Genomic DNA, 20,240 nt, shown 5'->3' on the forward strand with positions numbered 1-20,240 from the left:
AAGCCTAAGACAAGGTGGAATTGAATCTGCTCCTTGACAACTCCTTAAAAATCACATAGAAAAAAAAAATAAAGTATTTTTAGAATTAAACAATCTCTATAAGCACTTTGTATAAGTCCATAATTGATTTCTTCTTCTATCTTGGCCTTAACAAAGCTTCATATAATTATAGTGGATAACAATCAGAATGTCCAGCTTTAAAAATATCCAAAGCCTAATTAACTTTTCATTATTCAATTTTCTTTTTGCACGACTTAAAAAAGGGGGGGCAGGCTGCTGTGTTCATTTTTAAACACTCTGAAATATAATCTTTCCGGGTTTTAGACTGTTATGAAAATACCTAGTTCTGCCCATAATTTGTTCTTCCCTCCCCCTCTCACAAATATCCTGAATGACAGCTTAATGTGACAGCTTTCTTGCCACAATTCACCAAAGGGGAGTGGCAGGTAGGGTTCTCAGAGAACAAATACCTAACAAAGCCATCATTCTGGGGAGTTACTTTCAATCTGTCAATCCAATCCATCAAGTGGAATGTGCTCCACTATTCTCTTGTAAATGTGCTTATTTCAAACAAGGCACAACTCCGGCAGCTGCCCTACAGAAGACTAAATGACCCAGCTCAAATGTCACCTCTGCTGCGAAGCCTTCTAACTCCCCAAGGCAGAGTAAATTCCCCTCCTCTTTGCTCCCACAGCCCTTTGTTCACCCCTCCTTTACAAGACTCTCATACTGCATTTTATTTGTGCTTGTGTCTGTCCTCTCCAACATACCGTATCACCTATGGACACTTGCGAGCTAGCATAGTAGACTGGAGGACACAGGCTCTGGAGTCAGACTACTTGGGTTCAAATCCTGACTGGAGATTATAAACCACAACCTTGGGTATATATTTCCAATATAGTTGACGAATGTGCATTTAAACATTTTGTGCCTCAGTTTTCTCAGCTTAAAATGGGAATAAAGAGTACCTCTCTCATACAGCTGTTACGATGATCAAGTGAACTAACAAGTGCAAAGCCCTTAGCCCTGGTGCACATGAAGGGTTTGATAAATGTTAAAACAAGAAGCACAGTCCATATTGTCCCTCCTGCCCCTATGACTACAGCAGCACACCTGGAAATACAATAGGCACACACTCAGGGTTCACAGTATAAACTTTGGCTAAGCAAGTTAATCAACTAATAAAATGTCGCTAGTGAAAGGTAATACTCAAAGGCAATCTCTCCATGTCTTTCAATTTATTCAACATTTAAAACCAGGTTATATGCAAGGCACAAATATAAGGGAAGAGCTCAGAAGATACCCAAAGAGACTTGATTCCTGCCTTCAGAGAGCTTACAAGCAATTCTGAGCATAAAGCATCTAGAAATACATGTCTACTGTTTTAATAGCTCATGTTATGCTTTCACAATATATATGACTACCGTGCATTTTCTCAACAGCATATTAAATCTTTAAATATTTTTAAAATGTACATTCAACCAAAGTGTCTCATTTCACTAAAGAAAAGGAAAGTAATAGGATTTTAAGTATGTTATATTTAATATACTTCAATAAACCTTATAATTCTCGCTAATGCTCCATGTTAATACAGCACCATGCAAAGCAAAACCAGGTCTATATCCTGGGGTTCTATGATTACAATTATTGCTCTCTGTAGCGCTGTAAGAGTCAAAACTACTTATGCATGAAATTAAAGAATTTGGATCATGAACAAATGTATGGCAAAATCATTTTGTTTCCATAATGCTCTTTTCAAAGAGCTTACCATTAAATACAGGATCACTGGCTTCAATGTACCAATTCTAGTAAGACCTACCTAGTTTAATAAAATCAGTACTAAATTAGAACCATTATTAAATTAAAATAAATTATCCAGAGTTTTAGTTGCTCTCTAGTTGAAAAGAATGTTATGGAAACAAGATGATTTTGCTACACATTTGTTCAAGATCCAAATTCTTTTGTCATAAAACACTAATTTTTCATGAGGGGCAGAATTATGCATTAAAGCTACAAATACATATTTTCATTTGAAAATGCTGAGCAGATTTCCTGCATTCCATTCTCTTTAGAGGAGTGTAACAGCATACTATCAGAAATGAACTCCTGAAATAAACCACTGGAGCAAGCCCCCTGAGGGCAGGGGTACTGCCTTTCCCCTCCACTCTCAGCAGATTAAGACTACCAACAAGTGGCTTATCTAGTTATCACAAGCTATGATAGTATCATAACTACCATAAGTTATCTGTAAATAATAAGTTATCAAGAGAACAAGCTGTCCATCAACACTGTCCAGATATTTATTGACTGATGTAAAATAATCAATGCCTACTCAGATATAATGAATGAATTTTCACGCCATCCCTGACAGTTTTTGAAAGGATAATATTGAATTTGTTGTAGTATTAGGATAATTAAAGTTTAACAAAAATCTATTTCAATCACTGTGTGAAATGTCAAAAATGATATCATTTACAAGGAAAATTCTGTTACCTGAGATATGACTTACAAAAATCAAATGACATATGTCTGCACTAGACCTAATACTTTAAACTCTTTTAAAAATACTCCAGGAAGCAGATCGCAGGAGGGCTTTGATTGTTTCTGCTATGCTTCCTGATCAATCCCTTTAAGTACTGGAACTGCTTTATTATCTACATCTCTTCAGTGAGTGTTCCTTTGACTTATTTCTAGGTTAGCAAAAAGTTGGTTCCCCTAAAAACTGATGATGTAAGACAAAATGTCCTGTACACGTGGAAACTGAAAGGGAGAACCTGGCTACATAAAACATCTCCCTCAAAAGCACTTTCAATTAAGTCTGATGAATGTAATGTTCTGCTTTCCTACAGACTGACATACTAGTATTTTTATTGTAGAATATCCAATTACCCTACAATGCCACTGTTACTCTAGTTCCTGAGAGAAATGGAGCCACTAACATTGTTTAAGGATATGGAAAGGGATAGAATTTTGAAGATGGGTGACAGGGCCTTAGGACTAAAGCTATAAAAGTAGGCTGCCAAAAAAAATTAAAAAGTGATATTCAACAAGGCTTATAAATTGCCTATAGAGACACGGGCATATTCCTCTACTTGAAACAAAGCCCAGGGTAGAATGAATACTTTCAATTCCTCCTGGCAGAATACTTTCCTCCTGGCAGAAAATATACACTTTCAATTCCACAAACTTCCACTTGGAAAATGAAACAGAACTTCCTTTAATATTGTCACCATAAAGTAAAAAATACCCTCACAGAAAATTTTGCTCTCATCTCCATTCCTTGCCTGTGGGCTCTAGACGCAATACCTGTATTTAAAAACCAAACAAAACAAAAACTTCTCTTTGCCAATCCTGCCTAAACCTCTCAATGTAATCCAACAAGTCCAATCCTCAGGTTCACAGAATAATGTCCAGTGTCATGTTACATAAGGATCCATAGTATTATTAATATTAGGCTTACATGGGACTCCTTACAAAAACACTTCTTAAAAATACTAAAGCTTGTAGTATTCAAAACTAAAGTACTTTTTAATACTTAAAACTAAAGTTTTAAGAAATCTAATCTTATTTTTAAAGTTGGTATAATTTTGCTCTTAAAATAAGGAAACAAATATAAAAAGAGAGACCACCCGGGAACTCTTTAGTACCATGCAGTCATGAACCGCAAATTCAGACAAATGCTTACACTACTCCTCTAACAAAAGGCACCCACCAGTCATCACTTAAGAAATGAGGCCTAAGTCACTATGTCAAAGGTACAAATTATGGTCCAAAGACAGCTCCAGGCACTGCTGAGCTTGGAATTGCTTACTGAGCAACCACGTTGTTCCAAACAAACTAAATGTTTAAGAGGCGAAAGGGCAGTGGAGGCAATTATTGGAAGGAAATTTCTCACTAGGCCAGAAAGGAATAATTAAGTCTTTGCATACTAAATCACATCACTGGGGTTAACAATGAAGTAATCAAGTGTAAATGGTGACAAAGCCCATCTATAGGACTCATGAAAGGAAATTAAGGTTGTGGGTAATCTAAACTATTGTTGCTTAAATACCACAAAAATTAGTCCCTAAAACTTCATTCATTCATCCTCTCTTTATACAAATGTGTGTGCTTCTTGTGGGAGGCAAGAAATTGGTTAATCCAGCAATTAAGGCAAATATACTGAATCATCAGAAGTAAAACACCATTCAGCTACTAATTCACAGGCAGAGATCCAAGGTCATTCCCCATACTACTTAGACTGTACCAAGCGCTCCATAATGAAATATCTCCATAAGAGATGCATGTGTGTTCCATTCAAAAATATGTCTACAACCATGTAAATTATAAGTCTAATGCATACTTTGCACATTATCTGTTTCAGAATATAGAAGAGAATTTAGACACGTGCACACACACAGGGCAGGGGGTGGGGAGCAGGAAGCTGAGGAGAAAGATGGAGAATACCCATATAATCTTCCAACAATTGCTCAATAACAAATTAAAACCCATTATACTCTCAGGGAGCAAAATAATGTTGACCTGAAAGTTGAAAGGTCTCGATTGAGACTTTGGCTTTGCAGCCTCGGGTTGTCACTTTACCTCAGAGACTCAGTTTCCTCATCTCAGTTAAGGGTAAGACCAAGACTAAGACTTCTCAGGACTCTCAACTGATCTGGTATATTTGTTGTTGTTTTTAAAAATAATTTAAGATTCACCAGAAGTTACAAAAATAGTACAAGGAGTTTCTGTACACCCTTCAGCCAGCTTTTCCCAAAGGCAACATCTTCTATAACCATAATACATTAGCTAAACTGGGGAATTTACTCTGCTGCAACACTGTTTACTAAACTACAGACCCTATTCAGATGGATTCATTGTAACCACCATTACAATCATGATAAGGAACTGCTCCACCACCACAAAGGAATTCCTGCCTGCATCCCCTTTCCAGTCACAGTCTTTCTATCTCTAACCTTAGCAACCACTGTTCTGTTCTCCATCACTATAATTCTGTCATTCTAAAGTGTTATACCTGAAATCATACAGCATATCACCTTTTGAGATTGGCTTTTATCACCCAGCATAATGTCATTGAGAACCATCCAGGTGGTGGCATGTATCAATAGTTTGTGTTCCTTTATTGCTGTGTAGTATTCCACTGTGTTAATATACCACTTTATTCTGCTGTATTGATTTTTATTCTTTTATGTTTTAATCAAACTCATCATGGGGTGCAGAGGAACTTTTTAAGTTTTGCCATTGCTTAAGATGGGTTCATATTCCTATAGATACTGAATGGTTACCTTAAACACTTCATTCAAGCCTTTCCTGACTACTTAAATAGTGAGCCCTCTTCATCCTGCTTTATTTTTCTGAATAGTATTTAATATTACCTGATCTTATATATTTAGTGTTCATTGTCCCCACCACCACCCCAACCCACCCCTGCCAGGTAAATTACATGAGAGCAAGGATACCGTCAGATATTGTTCAATTCTGTGTCTCTGGCACCAAAAACAGTTCCTAACACGTAAACCACTTAAACAAGTAGATGTTGAACTAATTCATTTTTTAAGTACTGACTATTTCAGTAATTATTATTTTAAAATTGGAAGACTACTGATTCCATGAGTCATGATATAAATATTTGTTGCTCTCAAACAACAGTTTGAACAGATTAAGTTATTTACATTAAAACTTCTCATTCACCTCCACAAATTAACTATCTCCTACAAATTCAACAAAGTACTGGGCCCATGGAAAACCGGGAAAACAAGGAAGAAGAGCACAGGAAATCTTACCATCCAACAGGCAGAAGCCACAAGCAACACAAGTCAAAATTCTTACTAAAGATTTACATAGTCAAAGAGAGAACCATCTCTTCTGATGATGTTCTTCCTTCTGCACTTTGTTTTAACATACTCTGGAGGGCTAGAAGTGATTGTGGGCATGTCATACAAATAAACGTAACTGGGCTTCTCCCCTGTTACATGGGGAATTTGCGCCCTCCCCTGTGAAATGGGGAATTTGAGCCAGGTCTTTTCTACCAGTTATTAACAGAAATGTACTGAGAAGGGAGGAAAAGTCTGAAAAATATCAGTAAGAATTTGGTGTTAGGATTTATGTAATTGAAAGGTTTAACAAATAATAACTACTATGTCTATAAACACATAAATGTAAATATATGCTCTTGGGGGAGATGGACTTTTTGTTTTTCCCATGGGAAGATCTAGCCTCTTTGATGGGTGGCCAATAACACACAAGAGTTTTAGGTTCACTTCACTGGATGGGTTTTAAGATCCCTTCCAAATCTATATTCTAAGCGGCAGAGAACACTTTGAGCAGAGGACAAAATAGACTTAACCTCTCCAGAACTAATCCCTCATCTATAACGTAAGAAAGATGAATGCCTTCATCTAGGAAGACCATGGAAAAATACTGTTATAAAACCCACTCAACCAAATAACCCCAGTGTAAAAAGCCAAGATCTAACACACCACATCTGCAAAGCCTCAGGTTACCAGTGGTAGTAAGCCCTCGCTCTCCATGGCTTTTCCATCTCTAAAATGGGGAGACAGGAGTTTGAGGCTGTAGTGAGCTATAATCATGCCACTGCACTCTACCCCAGGGTAACAGAGTGAGACTCTGTCTCAAAAATAAAATAAAATAAAATAAAATGGGGAGAATAACAGCATGTGCTTCTGAGGCCTATTGGGAGGATTAACTAGATAACACAGGTTAAGCACTTCCTTAATGCCTGAAACTCAATAACATTATTATTAGTAGTATCTAACTTAATAACAAGATGATGGTCATGATTTAGCTGAACGGCAAAACAGATCAGAAAGCTCTTCATGACTCAGAATGCAGTATAAGTAAAACGCTTCCAGGAGAAAATGACAACCTTTAGAATCACCAAGCAAATTACCGCAGGACGGGGCTGGCTATCACCTGTACGTTCAAAATTAAAACTGTGGCCACAGATTCAATCATGAATGGCCCTGCTGCTAAAGGAAAGAACATGCAGATCCAAACAGGAACCCATCAAGCCTGTAAAATATTAACAGCTTAATAAACATCTGCTCACACCATCAACAAACAAAGTGTTCGAGTCAACTAACGAGTACCAACTAAATTAATACTAAGTTGACTAAATGAAATGCCTCGGGGGAAAAAAAGGCTCATGGGTGATTCATTTTTATGCTGACTTCCCTATAAAAACATCTTCCACAGGAGAGGCAGGAAATTCCAGTGAGTGAAAGGGGGCAGCTATATGGAAACCACCATATTGCACTCTTCGCTTTCTAATCTACTTCAAGACTTTGGTTTAAAAAGCACATTCAGAAATTTGCTCCTTAAGAAATAGAAAAGTGACTCTACTCACAGATCTGATCCTCATATACCATGTTAGTGACTTCCGTGAAAGAAAGAAAAAGCCAAAAAGCATATGACTGACACTTTCTTCACTCAGAAAAACACTATTAACATGGAAAATAATATGAAAGCTTTTAAACAAAGAGGTACAAAAAGCAAGGAGACTAAGTAAAAGATACTTTTTTAAAAATCCTGCTATGAATAAAAGACAACACTATTTTCCATAGTAAATAGATTCTTTAATATCAGTTACTCCTAAATCAAGCCATGGTCTCCCAGTGTATGTACGTATAGAGATGTGTGTATCCTTTTTGGGAATGCTTTATTTTCAGTTCTGATTTTTTTTTCCTATAATAATCTGTAGCTTCTCACCATTTCATTTCTCATTTTATTTTTTCCTCTTCTGATAAACTGTCAAATATATAAACTACTTATAAATACAGAACACCTGAGCTTCACAAACTACCACTCATTAACTGTGAGACGTTTGGGCAAGTTACCTAACCCTCTCGAATCTGTTTGCTCAGCTATAAAATAGGAACCATACTATGGACTAAGAATGGTTATTGTGGAAATTATAGTTAGCACATGTAAGATGCCTAACATACAAACAGGCCCAGCAATTCCTCACCAATGTCCATTTTTTTGAACCAGACTTTCCAAACATGGATACACTAATAATTCATAAAGTTTCTTCACTGTAAGCAGAATGCTTCACATTAGGATCCTTTCTACAGGAGTCTTTGGAGGTATTACAGGAAGTACTGGGTTATGAGAAAGGGAGCTGGAATTCTCCCTTTTAAAAGCAGACATTTAAACAAAATCAGTTTTTAAACAGCTTTTGTTAATACTACATACCATCCTAACAATATATTGAGGCTGTAACTGGTGATAATAACCCTAACTGCAGCTCTAAAACATTAAAATTGAGACCAACATTTTCTTATAAACATGTATTTATCACATGAAACAGGGTCTCACTCTAGGTAATTCTTACACAAGTGAAATAAAAACCTAGGTTCATGCAAAACCTCTGTGCAAATATTTATAGTGGCTTTATTTGTAATTGCCCAAAAGTGGAAACAAGGCAAATGTCCCTCCACTGGGGAATGGATAAACGAATTGTAGTACATCCACACAATGGAATTCTCCTCAGCAACGAAAATGAATATCACAAATTGATATATGCAACAACATAGTAGAATCTCAAGGTATGGCGAGTAAAAGAAGCCAGACATAAAAGACTACATTCTGTTTCATTAGATTTATATGACATTTAGGTAAAGACAAAAGTATATAAAGTAAGAGACCCGACATAGAAAACAGTTCAGCAGTTGCCAGGGCTGGGGGTGAAGAGAGGGATTAACTACAAAGGGACACACAAAAATTTGGGGAAATGATGAAAACATTCTAGATCTTGACAGTGGTAGTGGTCACATGACTGTACACATTTTAAAACTTGCAGATCTGTACACTAAATAGGGTAAATTTAAAGACTGGGAGGTTTGGGGGAGTTACATGAATTCATAGTTATGAAAGTCAGTTACATGATCAGTTAAAGTAAGGAAGATAGAACATCCAAGATTAAACCATTTATTTTAAGATAAAAATATGAAGGCATTTTAAAAAAAAATGTAACTTCAAGTAGATTCATTTGTGAAGAACCATAAAACAGAAGCTTTTTAAAATTGAACCTACCAAGAGCCAACAAATTTAAAGGAAATCTATTATAATCAAAAACTACAAAAGGGATTATGCTTATAAGAAAATGTGAAAGGCAATAAATTATATTAGCATGTTATTATGCCACTTATGTTCAGTAATGATACCAAGAACCATTAGAAATACCTTCTAAAAGAGACGTCTATATAAATTTCAATATCTGACTATATCTGGGATAAAATAACCAACGGGAGCTCACTTCCTTTTAGATAAATCATCAACTTATGTCAAACCCAGTCCACATCTCTAGGAAACAATGAAACTAGAAATTCAGCCTGGGGTAACTTAAGGGATGGAGAAGACCCCAGTGAAATGGATGTCATTATTTCCTCTGCCAATGTCATGAATCTCCTCATCTTTGGATGTCATAGTTTTCTTGTTTTTTCTCTTTCTGGCACGCCACCTTAGCCAGAGTGGTGCCAATGGCAAATCCTCTTAACATAAAATAAGACCTGAGAAAGACAAAAATTAATTTACCCTTCTGTTCCATGTTCTTGCAATCTCCAGTCATACCTGCTGACAAGCCTCCACACTGTAGATTCAGATGCCACAAAGCAAAACCCATAATCCTAGCTGAACTGAAACTGAGCCCCCAAGTAGAAGACTGGTACTATGCAACAGAAACCTTTAAAGATCAACGCAGCAGTGTTTGCCTACCATGAGAATGATCAATTGAGGTCTTTCTGTGGACTGACAAGAAGATAAACATAGAGGCAGACAGTCCCCAAGGAGTACTCTACTGGGAATTCAAGCATCTGCGTTCCCAGCACACAGCATATGTCAAATCCGGACGAGGAGTACCCAAATGCGCTGCACGCCTGCACACCCACAAATCGCCTTTGGTGAAAAATACATGATTACCCCACCATGGAAGCAGGCCACATGAACTTAAATTCAAATTCATATTAGAAATTAATTCATCCAAATCACAGGATGTAACGTTGCACAGAATGTAATGGGGCTTTGGAAAACACAGTTCGATTACTAACAGCAGAGCCTGTGGCTAATGCACGAATTTGCCAACCTATCATGAAGTATGAAGCCTTCTGCTGCATGCCCTCACAGCCCCCGACTCTGTTTGTGAAGGGTAGGAATGAAATATTCCATATGTTTTCTTTGTCAGTGACATGGCTATTGAAAGCAAGGCCACGGTAGTCTCCCTGCTGAGGGACTGGGTCAAGCTATTCATGTGTAACCACGCAGATGTCAAGATGGTAATGAGAAAAACATCTCAAACATTTCTTTCTTTCTTTTTTTTTTTTAAAAAAAAGAGACCCAGGGTATGCACAACTGTATTTGAAACATTCAGCCAACCTAAATAGGTTGTGAGCACTACTGCATATGTTAGCTGCTGTTCTGGCTTTATAATTCATGTTCAAATCAGGTCTGAATCAAAATTCAGAAAACTCTTTCTCAGAAACTTTAAAAACTTAACTGGGCTTAACAAGAAGGCCATGTAACTTTTTAGAAATATACAATATTTTAAAGAAAGCATGTTAGTTCTAAAATTATTTTCAAGATAATAAACTTTTCTTTATCCACAAAACACAAGTATTAACCTCAAATGCAAAAAAGATATCCAATAACCAGTAAAATACTTAAAAGAAAAAGTTCTCTCGTAATACAGATATTTCTAGAACCAAAGTGATGTGAAAAAATAAGAATGCAGCTAAGTTGTCTATTCTGAGTAAAACTTATCAATCCCAAAAATGGAAAGAAAGAAAGTGATCAAAGAAACTACAGTGGGCACTCATTGGCATGAGGGTTCCCAAACAGTGAGTTAGGATTTTTCACAAAAATCCTCAGTGGTTCAAACTCTGGAAGTAGAATCTTAAGATCACACCAATACTGTCTTTAAAGGATGGGGCTATCACGAGCAAGGTCATACGTCTGCTTGCTCTGAGAAGAAACAGTGAGGTCTCCTGTCTGGACAGCACCTTTCTACTGGACCAGCCATCTCAGGAAGGCAGGGACTGCGGCAAAAAAGTATGATTTCCCCTGGCTCTTTCCTCCAGACAAACTGTATGCCCCCACCATCAGGTTTTCTTGTTAGAAGACAGTAGCATCACCTATAAAAAAGGTATTTTTATGAAAACATTAAGTACTACTGTTTCTCCACCAGGATCTTCAAGAATTGCTGAATGAAAAACCTGCCAAGTGAGTAGCTTTTTTCCATTAGCACAGTGGCTCACCTGTGAAGTCTGCAACAGGCTTTGAACCTGATATACATTTGGAGAATCAAAGGGTTTGGAATTTTAAATCATAAATTTATAACACATACACAACCACCTAGTCACTCCCAGGAGAAATGACAACAAATTTCTTCACTCAGGGTCACTCGAAGAGGTCATGCTGAAGAGTTTCCTGGGTGGGACCTGAAGATAAAGCAAGCTCCCTCTACTTGCAGATGGGAAACATGAAGTCTCAAGTGGTTAAGTGACTTGCCCAAGCCCTAGAATGCCCTCCTCAACTCTCAGGTCTGAATTCCCTGTGCCACACTCAATCAATCAATCAATCCCTAAACCATTTTTGAAAGCCTGTTCGTAAAAATATGCCTATAAAAAACTGTGGAGTTGATAGGGAAATAAAAAGCTCGATGACATGACCATGGACTCAAATTGACCTTGGAGACCAGAAGGCCAACAAGAAAACATTTCTTTGTAGAAAAATACTAAGTTTTTTTTTTTTAAACTAATCAAATGAGATGAACTAGCAGGAGCAGCACAGAAAAGATGAAAACTGGGATTATAATAAATTGATAAATATTAGTAAACTGACGACATAATTTTTAAAACATGATGCCAAGGTATTTGAGATGTATTAAATTCACTTAATATTCTCTTTTTATGAACTCAGATCAAATTATATGAGAATTCTGCGTACACTTTAACTTAATGTGAGATAAGGAGACCCTGAATTAAAGTGTTATTGTCATATTTAGAAAATGCAAACACTAGATTAATTTAGCACCTAAAACAGAAGGCCGAAGAGGGCATGAACAGTCTTCAAGTACATCATGAAATCTTAAGGTCCACAGTTAATGTTGTTTTCTTCCCCCTTATCCCCCTCTACCACTACTGAAGAGAGTTGATATTCTAGGACAGAGTTCCTAGGGTGCTAAGTGATTCCAGACAGTGTTCTCTCATTCTCTGGAGAATTCTGCAAGAATGCAACTCTCTGAGAAGGTCTGCACACAGGAGAAGGGTGACAATCTAGAACAGAGTGTCAACCCGAGTCTCTTCTCCCCTGAAAATATCTGGTCTGCCAAGCTCATCAGCTATTCTCCTTACGGTTTCTTGAAGGGCTTCCAAGCATGAACCTTATACCTTAGAGAAATGGGGAAAAAACACAGAAGTTAACTAATATAGCCCAATCCTTAGAGTTTCAGGGAAGAGACTGCCAAGGTAGATGCACACCTTCCATTCTGCAACTTCAAAACCAGACATGTGAAGAGAGTGAGAATTATAAAATTCATCCCCCTTCATATGAAAACAGCTCTAATCAAGCTCTTTAGGGGAGTTCTGATGTCACCACTTGTACTAAAAAACTCTGCTTTTACACTAGGAGCTACACAAGGGAACCTCAAAGCCTGAGGGGAGTGAAGTGCAACCTGAAGCCATCCCAGGCGCATTCCTTAGCCATGCCTAGCACAGCTTCAAGGTAAAGGAGCTATCTCCCTGCCAAATTTATGTCACTCTTCTTAGGAAGGAAAATTTTCCCAAACAGAACTTTAAAGATATAATGAAATGGGGAGAATATAACTCGTGATTTTTCTGGATACCAGATTCTACGTTCTGGTTCAAATATCAAGAATATTTTGTTGTCAGGGTACAATAAGATTTTCACTCTTTCAAGAGTCAACTTTATTTTTAAAGCTTTGGAAAAAAAAAAAAAAAGCTACATTCTCCTAGTATAAAAATAGAAAAACAACCAGGTAAGGGGGTTTACACAGTCCTTTTCAAAGACTTATCTTGATTCAGAATATCTAAATACAAATTAAATATGAAGGATAAAGGGTCACTAAATGTCTTGTAATATATTAAACATGCTTCCTCCATGTTTGCTTATTAGCACAAAGTTCAGCCTAGAATCTAAATGTATACCCAGTCGTGGCCCAGCTGCCTCCCAAAATATCTATGGTTTACATTTCCTTACAAGGATATGCTTCTATTTTTATGATCCAACATGTTGCCACAGGAAGGGGATTCAATGCTTTACCCATAACACCTTTCATGACAGAAAGCTAAAAAATATGTTTTTAAAAAAATTTTTTTTAAATGTTCAATTTTTGGACCTCAACTATTAGAACGACATTCCTAAACTGCAATTACTTGCATTTAAAATAAGAGATGCATAGTGCCAATCCTTGTGGTGGGGAAGGAGCTGGTTAGTGTGTTTTTTTGACAATTAAAATATGTAATGGTACTAAAAACATGTTTTAGAGACTAAAAACAACCAACTCAAATATTCAGAGTTGTAATTGCCTGGACATGACATGGAATACTTCAGTACACTTTAAGAATCTTGCTAAAAATAGCCCAGCCATACACAAAGTGTAATAAGAAATATTTGTGTATGTGTGGGCGAATCCAGAGCATACTACTACACAATTACATATTGCCATTTAAAAGGGGTGTTTGAGTACCTACTTGCTAAGTCTTCACCGTATACAAACTATAAAATCATGATCTGTCTCATGGTAAGACTGATTTCTAAACTCAATTTTGAACTCACCCAATTTCAGACAATAGAGCTGACACCTAGCATACAAGTTTGACCATCAGGTGCTCAAAGGCACAAAAGAAATGTCAAGAAAGGCAGACAAATTAGCCATTGTGTAAGAGTACTGATTTGCTAAATGCCCTAGATTTTTTTTTTTCTTCACTGACAGGATTTAAAATTACAGCATTTTATCATCTTCAATCAAGCCTTTAAAAAAAACACATACCACTGAACAAAGTTGAGGGGAAAAAAAGAAAAAAGTTATCCATATTCTTTCATACACATGAAAACAAGCTTTAGCAATGCTAAAAACTTGAAGGCCACACAGGACAGTTAAACAGCAAGCTGGAGAACATATTTCTAAACCCAAAACCTTGAGATCTAGTTAAAAAAACCAAAAGAGCAAAAAGCTGCCTTATCAAGAATACTTTTAAGTTTTATTAGTTCCATTTTTCAGAGTTAAGGGCACATTTGGCAGGGTTTAACTTTTAACCTAGGTATACCAACAAATACTGCGCTTTTATGGATATATTTTTTAATAGAGAAAAAGCGGGAGACAGTCTTAGGAAGATTTCAATAAATCACTAAATGATTCTTACAACTTAATATCAACACAGACTCACAGAAATTCAAAGCAGAGAGAGATACTGGCCATCATCTAGTCAAATATCCATTATTTATTGATAAGAAAAATGAGAGTTAAAGGATAGACAAAACCAAGGAGACCAGAAATGAAAATCCAAACATTCAGGCTATCACTACTTTTCATTATTATAAAGATTACTAAAATAAGAACCTGAGAGACAGACAGACTGACAGAGACCAAGAAATGCCTAAACTTGCCTGGATCCACCTACTAATACAGAACTTTGATCTCTCCCAAGAGATTAAGCTGTCAAATGTTACCTTACAATTCTCATGTTAAGAGCCAAGAGTTTGGACATTAAATATTTGTGATACCATGACTGGCACAGGCATTTAGTTTGCCTTGAAATCATACAATATTATTGGTTACTACAAGCCTTAAGGAGCACAGAATAAGAGAATTACTGGTTGAAGTCCTAAATACTGCTCAGACCACATCCAGTATACTGTTGCCTTGTGAGACAGTGAGCTCCCCGCTCAATGGAAATATTCCAGCTGAAATGGACAACTGGAGGACAACTTAGAGTCTCCTGGGTGGGTGAGAGATTCTAAGATTTAGACAGTTATACTTCACTTAACACAATAGAGAGGACCCAAGAAATGTATAAAAATCAAATTAAATAGAAAAAAACCTCTTGGCAGTTAAGAGTTGCTGACTTCTTTGTTTTACAGATGAGAAAACTAAGTTCCTGAAGGGTTAAGCATATGATTCATTCAAGGTCACTTCTGTAACTTATTCATAGATCTGGAACCCAGTTTTCCATGTGCCTGGCAGAATGTTCTTTCCTTGCTTGTATTTACAGAGAACCCAGTGGTTCACTACTTTGGAAAATAAAGGATCTACACGTAAAGATGTTCATATATTGTCCTTGCTTTGAACAAAGTTCATGTGTATACATTACATAAAACTAATACATTTCTAGAAAGACACTACACAAACTAAGCTAACAGTGCAATTTACAGATAATTCAGAAATCAAAAGATATCAAAACTCTACCATCAATAAGGTACAAACAGTAAGCTACTGATTACTGACCTAACCTGCCAGGGAATGCATAATAGATATTGGAGGATACATAAGAAAATACTTTCAAATGGTATTAGTAAAAGAAGATGTTTGTTATAATGAAAAAATACACCTCAGGGAAGAATCTGAGATGATGTTTCCAAAAGAAGACTCTTAAAAAACACTTCAAAGCCTTTCATGTAAATCAATTCTATATAAAAAACTCGACAACCGGCTCATGTACAGGATACACACACTGTGAAGGTTTGAGAGATTATGACTAATTATATGGAAGTGAGGACGTTGAGTAACTTTTTGTACAGTATCCAAATTACTGAAACAGAGTGATTTTATTTTCCAAGTGTTAAGCCATACCCACAGGAAACAAGCAGGACTATTCTACCCTAGCAAAGCGCCTTAGCTAGTCATGCATTCTGCAACAAGTCTCCATGGCAAATTTCCTAACACATACTTCTAAACACAAAGAACTCCTCCAAGTGAGTGGTAATAAATAGGCTTGTGCAACTTCAGCTAGAACAATATTCTGCTACTCCTGGGATCTTTCTATGAGAGGATCATAACATTATCACCTGGCCACCCTAAAATTGTGTGAGAAATAGAATACCATAGAACTTCTGGAAGCAAGAAACAGCCTTAGAGATAATCTAGTAAATTCAATTGCTTCATTTTTCAGATTAGGAAATTCTTACTTTAAAAAAAAAAAAAAAAAAAAGTGGAATGACTTGCTCAAGGCCACACAATTACTCAATGGCACAGGAAGGCTATGATCAAGGGCTCAGATCAACCACTCTCTTCATGAAGCCACACAAGTAGTCTTTATAATCTTACAATTTAGCACCAGACATAATCTAGCATATGAAAATTTGTGCTCCAGGTCTATATTTCTCAAACTTTGTAGCAATAACACACCACAGGACTCATGTACAAGTTCCCCTCCCCATTACTTTATCTCTTTCTCCCCCATTCTTGGAATGTAGGTCATTAAGAGTCACCTTATTACCAGTAATATAGGAATAATCTTGAACACTTTTGATAAAATAAACTTTGGAATTTTAATATTAGTAAGATTACTGTCTTTAACACACCTCAGGGTGAACTGTGATAAGCCTGTGCATTGTGACACAGAATTGAAAACTGCTGTTCAGAAACATAAATAATCACTACAGGTGCAGCAAATGGTGTGAACACAGGAATCCCATCAACAATACTAAGGATTACATCTGAGTCTGTCTCCAGACTCCCGTAAAGTGACTTTCAGCAGGAAGTAGACACTGTTAGATTGAACAAGCTTAAACGAGCCTAAAGGAGAAGAAGGTATCCTCTCTCTGGGGCCTTCTCAAATCTGGACTAAAGGCTAAATGCTGAGAATGCTGAATGTGACAGTCCCACCTGGGAACGGTGTCTGAATTCCATGCCCCAGTTCTACTCTGCAGCATGGCCCTGCATCCTCATTTATTCACTCCAACATTTTTAAGTGCCTCCTACGTATCAGGCTCTGTGGACTCCGAGTGAAATAAAATTCCTGCTGTCAGTCCCTGGTCTCTAAAGTGGGATGCACAACCCCCCAGGGCAGGTGAAAGTACTATCACTGGACAAGCCATCGAGGAATGAGAAGAAAATAAAGAACTCTGATTATACTCTCATCTTTTTAACTTTTATTTTTGTGTTTGTAATTTTACGTATAACTAAATAGGCTGTGGTGCACACGCTCCAGAAATTAAGAATAGGTGAACAGAAGCTTAGGGACCACGGATCTAGTCTCTTGATGTGTGAGTGGGACTCACTAAAGCTGTCATGGGAGGGCAGACTGGAAGTACTTGGAAAGACACCCTAGGGGATTCCAAGGTGTCCTTTAACATCACTGGAGTGTGCAGACTTGCAGCACCGGCACCTCCTCATAGGCTTTTGAGAATCACTGGACAGGCTGATTTTCTTAAAAGTAAAATGCAAATATACTGCCCTTGAAAACCCCTTTAGAAAGGGTGATCATATATTTTTGAGGGCAAAATGAGTACTCAGATGAAATAAGGATTTAACAGAATATACAGTCACTCACTTATAGGTCACCTATATAGGTGGTAAGCAAACATAACACATTTGCTCACCACCCCAGTTCAAAAAGTGCTATGATAATGCTAGTTTAGGCACTCTAATCCAGACTGGTACAAATTACTTTTCTATTTCCCAAGCCATGAACAGTACAAGGCTCAAAGCTGAAGATACAACATTTCACTACCTCCAGTGAGCTCTACAGGAAGGTGCCTGATGCTCTACAGAGAAGAGCACGCTCCCATAACAACGTGATATTTCTTTGTGGTTTTACGTACTAATGCAAAACAGCCCTTTTCCTTACAGGGAAAGTCTACTCATTAAAACTAGAGAAATCTACTAACCAACATCTTTACAACTAGTCAAAATAGTAAAATTTTGACTTTTCTATTATGTGGAGAGTCTTGAAAGAGGTTCAGGTAAAGGCATCCTTCTTTCTCCATAAATTCTGTAAAAGTTTCTAGAGAATTTGGGGGGAGAAATAGCCCCATCTCCTCTATCCAGGTCTTCTTTCCCTCACTCAACCCACTTCTGCTCAAACTTTCCCACTTAATGTAACTTTGTGAACAAAATGCTCTTGACTGCAAAGTTAACTTTCTGGTGAAAAGTTAAACTTCACTGGGCTGAGCCCAGTGAGTGAAGAAAAATGACTTCGAATACAAAACTAACCTCACACAAGGGGTGTGGGTGCTGGAGGAGGAAGAATGAAACAGGTTCCAAGACACCAAGCCTCAATGCTCACTAAAAGTCCATCCTGAGAGGGTGAGCAGAACACCTTGCTACCACCCACCTGGAGATACACCAATGCTCTGGCCTGCATAAAAAGGATTTCTTCACAGGGACTGTTATTCCTTTAAAACTGTCTATTTCTAAGAGGTCCCTTTCAGTAGCTGTAAGGTAAAAGGAAATTCCCTGTACCCAAGGGCCCTTTAGATTCCCTTCCTCTCTCAAACAGTTCTTTCACTGCTCCTGATTTAATCATTCAACTGGCCACACAGCACAAGAAGGAAGAACAAGAGCACACAAGCCATGCACTCAATTACCCTATTCTTCCTCTGCTAGTGGCATTTGCCAACACCACCTCCAACACCTATTTCAGATTCCTCTTCTTTTCTCAAGGGAATGTCTAAAGCTCTCAGGTCCCGGTTAGAGGAGAGAGATTTTAGAAGTCAGAAACGTTTGAGTGACTCTCCAGCCCTTAAGCAGCCGAAAAGTTCTGCCGGTTGATTAAGGCACAGCAGAAAACTGCTGCCCACCTTGTGCACTGGGCTTGAGCATTTGCTCTGGAACTCTGCTTCTCTTCTCTTGCTCAGGTCTGCATTCCTTCTTAAAAAGGCCTTGTTGGGTCAGAGTATTTTCACCGAGAAGCCTGCAATTCTCCCTTGTTTTTCTGACTCCCTTGCGTGCTCCAGAACCCTGGGCGTCTGTGGGTGAGTCCAGAGTGGAACTGGGCCGAAGTGCCAAGTCGCACTACCTGGATCCGGCCAAACTGGAAGGAGATTCGCCCTGACTGAGGTGCAGGTGTTTCTTCTCCCCGTATGCTGGAACCCAGAAGCCCAGGTGCTGCCCCACGAAACGTGCCTCGCTCTGCAGACTTAGGCCAAGTTCTCAGCGCCCTCACCCCTGCCAGTGGCGAAACTCTTGCCAGCTGAGCATGGGCCCGAGTGAGACGGGAAGGTCGCGTGAAAAGGCTGCCAGGGGCAAGCGTTTCCAGATTCTTCCCTCCTCCTTGGCTACAGATGCATTCGGAGTCCGGGGCGGTGGGGGGGGGGGGGGTGGCTACTGGGCCCATAAAATCCGGGAAAAAGAACTACTCACTGCTCGGACCCAGACTGGCAAAGTGTGAAAAGCCTGCGGCGCGGGAGTGGGTGCCAAACACCCGCCCCCCCCAACACACACACGCACATGCACACGCACAGGTGACCGGCGTCGCCCCCTCCCCGCGCCGCCGGAGCGTGCGGTGGGACTGACCACTGGCTCCGCCCCCGCAGCGCCCCCGCGAGTCCCCCGTCCCCGGCGTGCCCGCCGCCCGCACTCACAGCGCTTGGGTGAAGGCACTGAGCCCCTCGGGCACCGCCGCCAGCCCCTTCCCGGAGCAGTCCACCCGACGGTCGCCGTCGCAGCTGCAGGGCGCCGCGCAGAGAGGCGGCGCCGCGCCGCTGGGCCCGGCCGAGCCGAGCAGCCCCAGGGCGAGGAAGCAGAGCAGCCCCAGAGGGCCCGGCATTGCTGCGGCCGCCTCCCGCGCAGGCCTCTCCCGCGGCGCCGCTCGCTCGGCGCCTCCGCCGCCCCCCGCCGCCCCCGGGCAGCCGGCCTGCGGGCTGGGGCGGGGGCTGTCTCCCTCGGCGGTCCGCGCGGGCTCGGCCCCTTCAACAGTGCGCCGCAGAGGCGCAGGGACGCGGCGCTCCGGAGTTTCGCCCTTCCCGCTGCTCCATGGAAGCGCAGAGGCAGTCCCGCTCCTCGGCGGCTCAGGCCAGCCGGGCCGGCGCGGCGCAGCTGCGGGGGCCGCGCTCTGCCATCGCACCCGCCTCGCTGCCCCCGGCCTCCCGCCGCGGCCGCGCTTCAAGGTTGCGGAGCGCAGCCTTCAGCCATGCCGGCCCCTCGCCGCAGCCCCAGCCCCGGCTCTCGCACAAACACCCAGACTCTCGCCCGCTCTCTCCCCGCCGCGGCTCGGGCTCTTCCCGTCCTTTTCCCTTCTAGGGTTGCACGCTCGGGTTCCCAA

At 39.7% G+C, this 20,240-nt stretch overlaps 1 protein-coding gene across 2 annotated transcripts in view; it reads right to left on the reverse strand.

The window, feature by feature from the left end:
• Positions 1-19,751, reverse strand: part of LGR4 (leucine rich repeat containing G protein-coupled receptor 4) — a 94,230-nt gene extending 74,479 nt beyond the window's left edge. Inside the window, exon 1 of one of the 2 annotated variants that reach the window (XM_045557702.1) lies at positions 19,561-19,751. In XM_045557702.1, coding sequence (XP_045413658.1) covers positions 19,561-19,745 — 185 coding nt within the window. In that variant the 5' untranslated portion in view covers positions 19,746-19,751. Of the gene's footprint in view, positions 1-18,777; positions 18,842-19,560 lie in introns of those variants that run through there. The other variant, XM_045557703.1, reaches the window with a different exon arrangement.
• Between the last annotated feature and the right edge of the window lie 489 nt (positions 19,752-20,240).

The sequence above is a fragment of the Lemur catta genome, chromosome 7 (genome assembly GCF_020740605.2).
Source record: "Lemur catta isolate mLemCat1 chromosome 7, mLemCat1.pri, whole genome shotgun sequence".
In the NCBI taxonomy this organism is placed as follows: Eukaryota; Metazoa; Chordata; class Mammalia; order Primates; family Lemuridae; genus Lemur; species Lemur catta.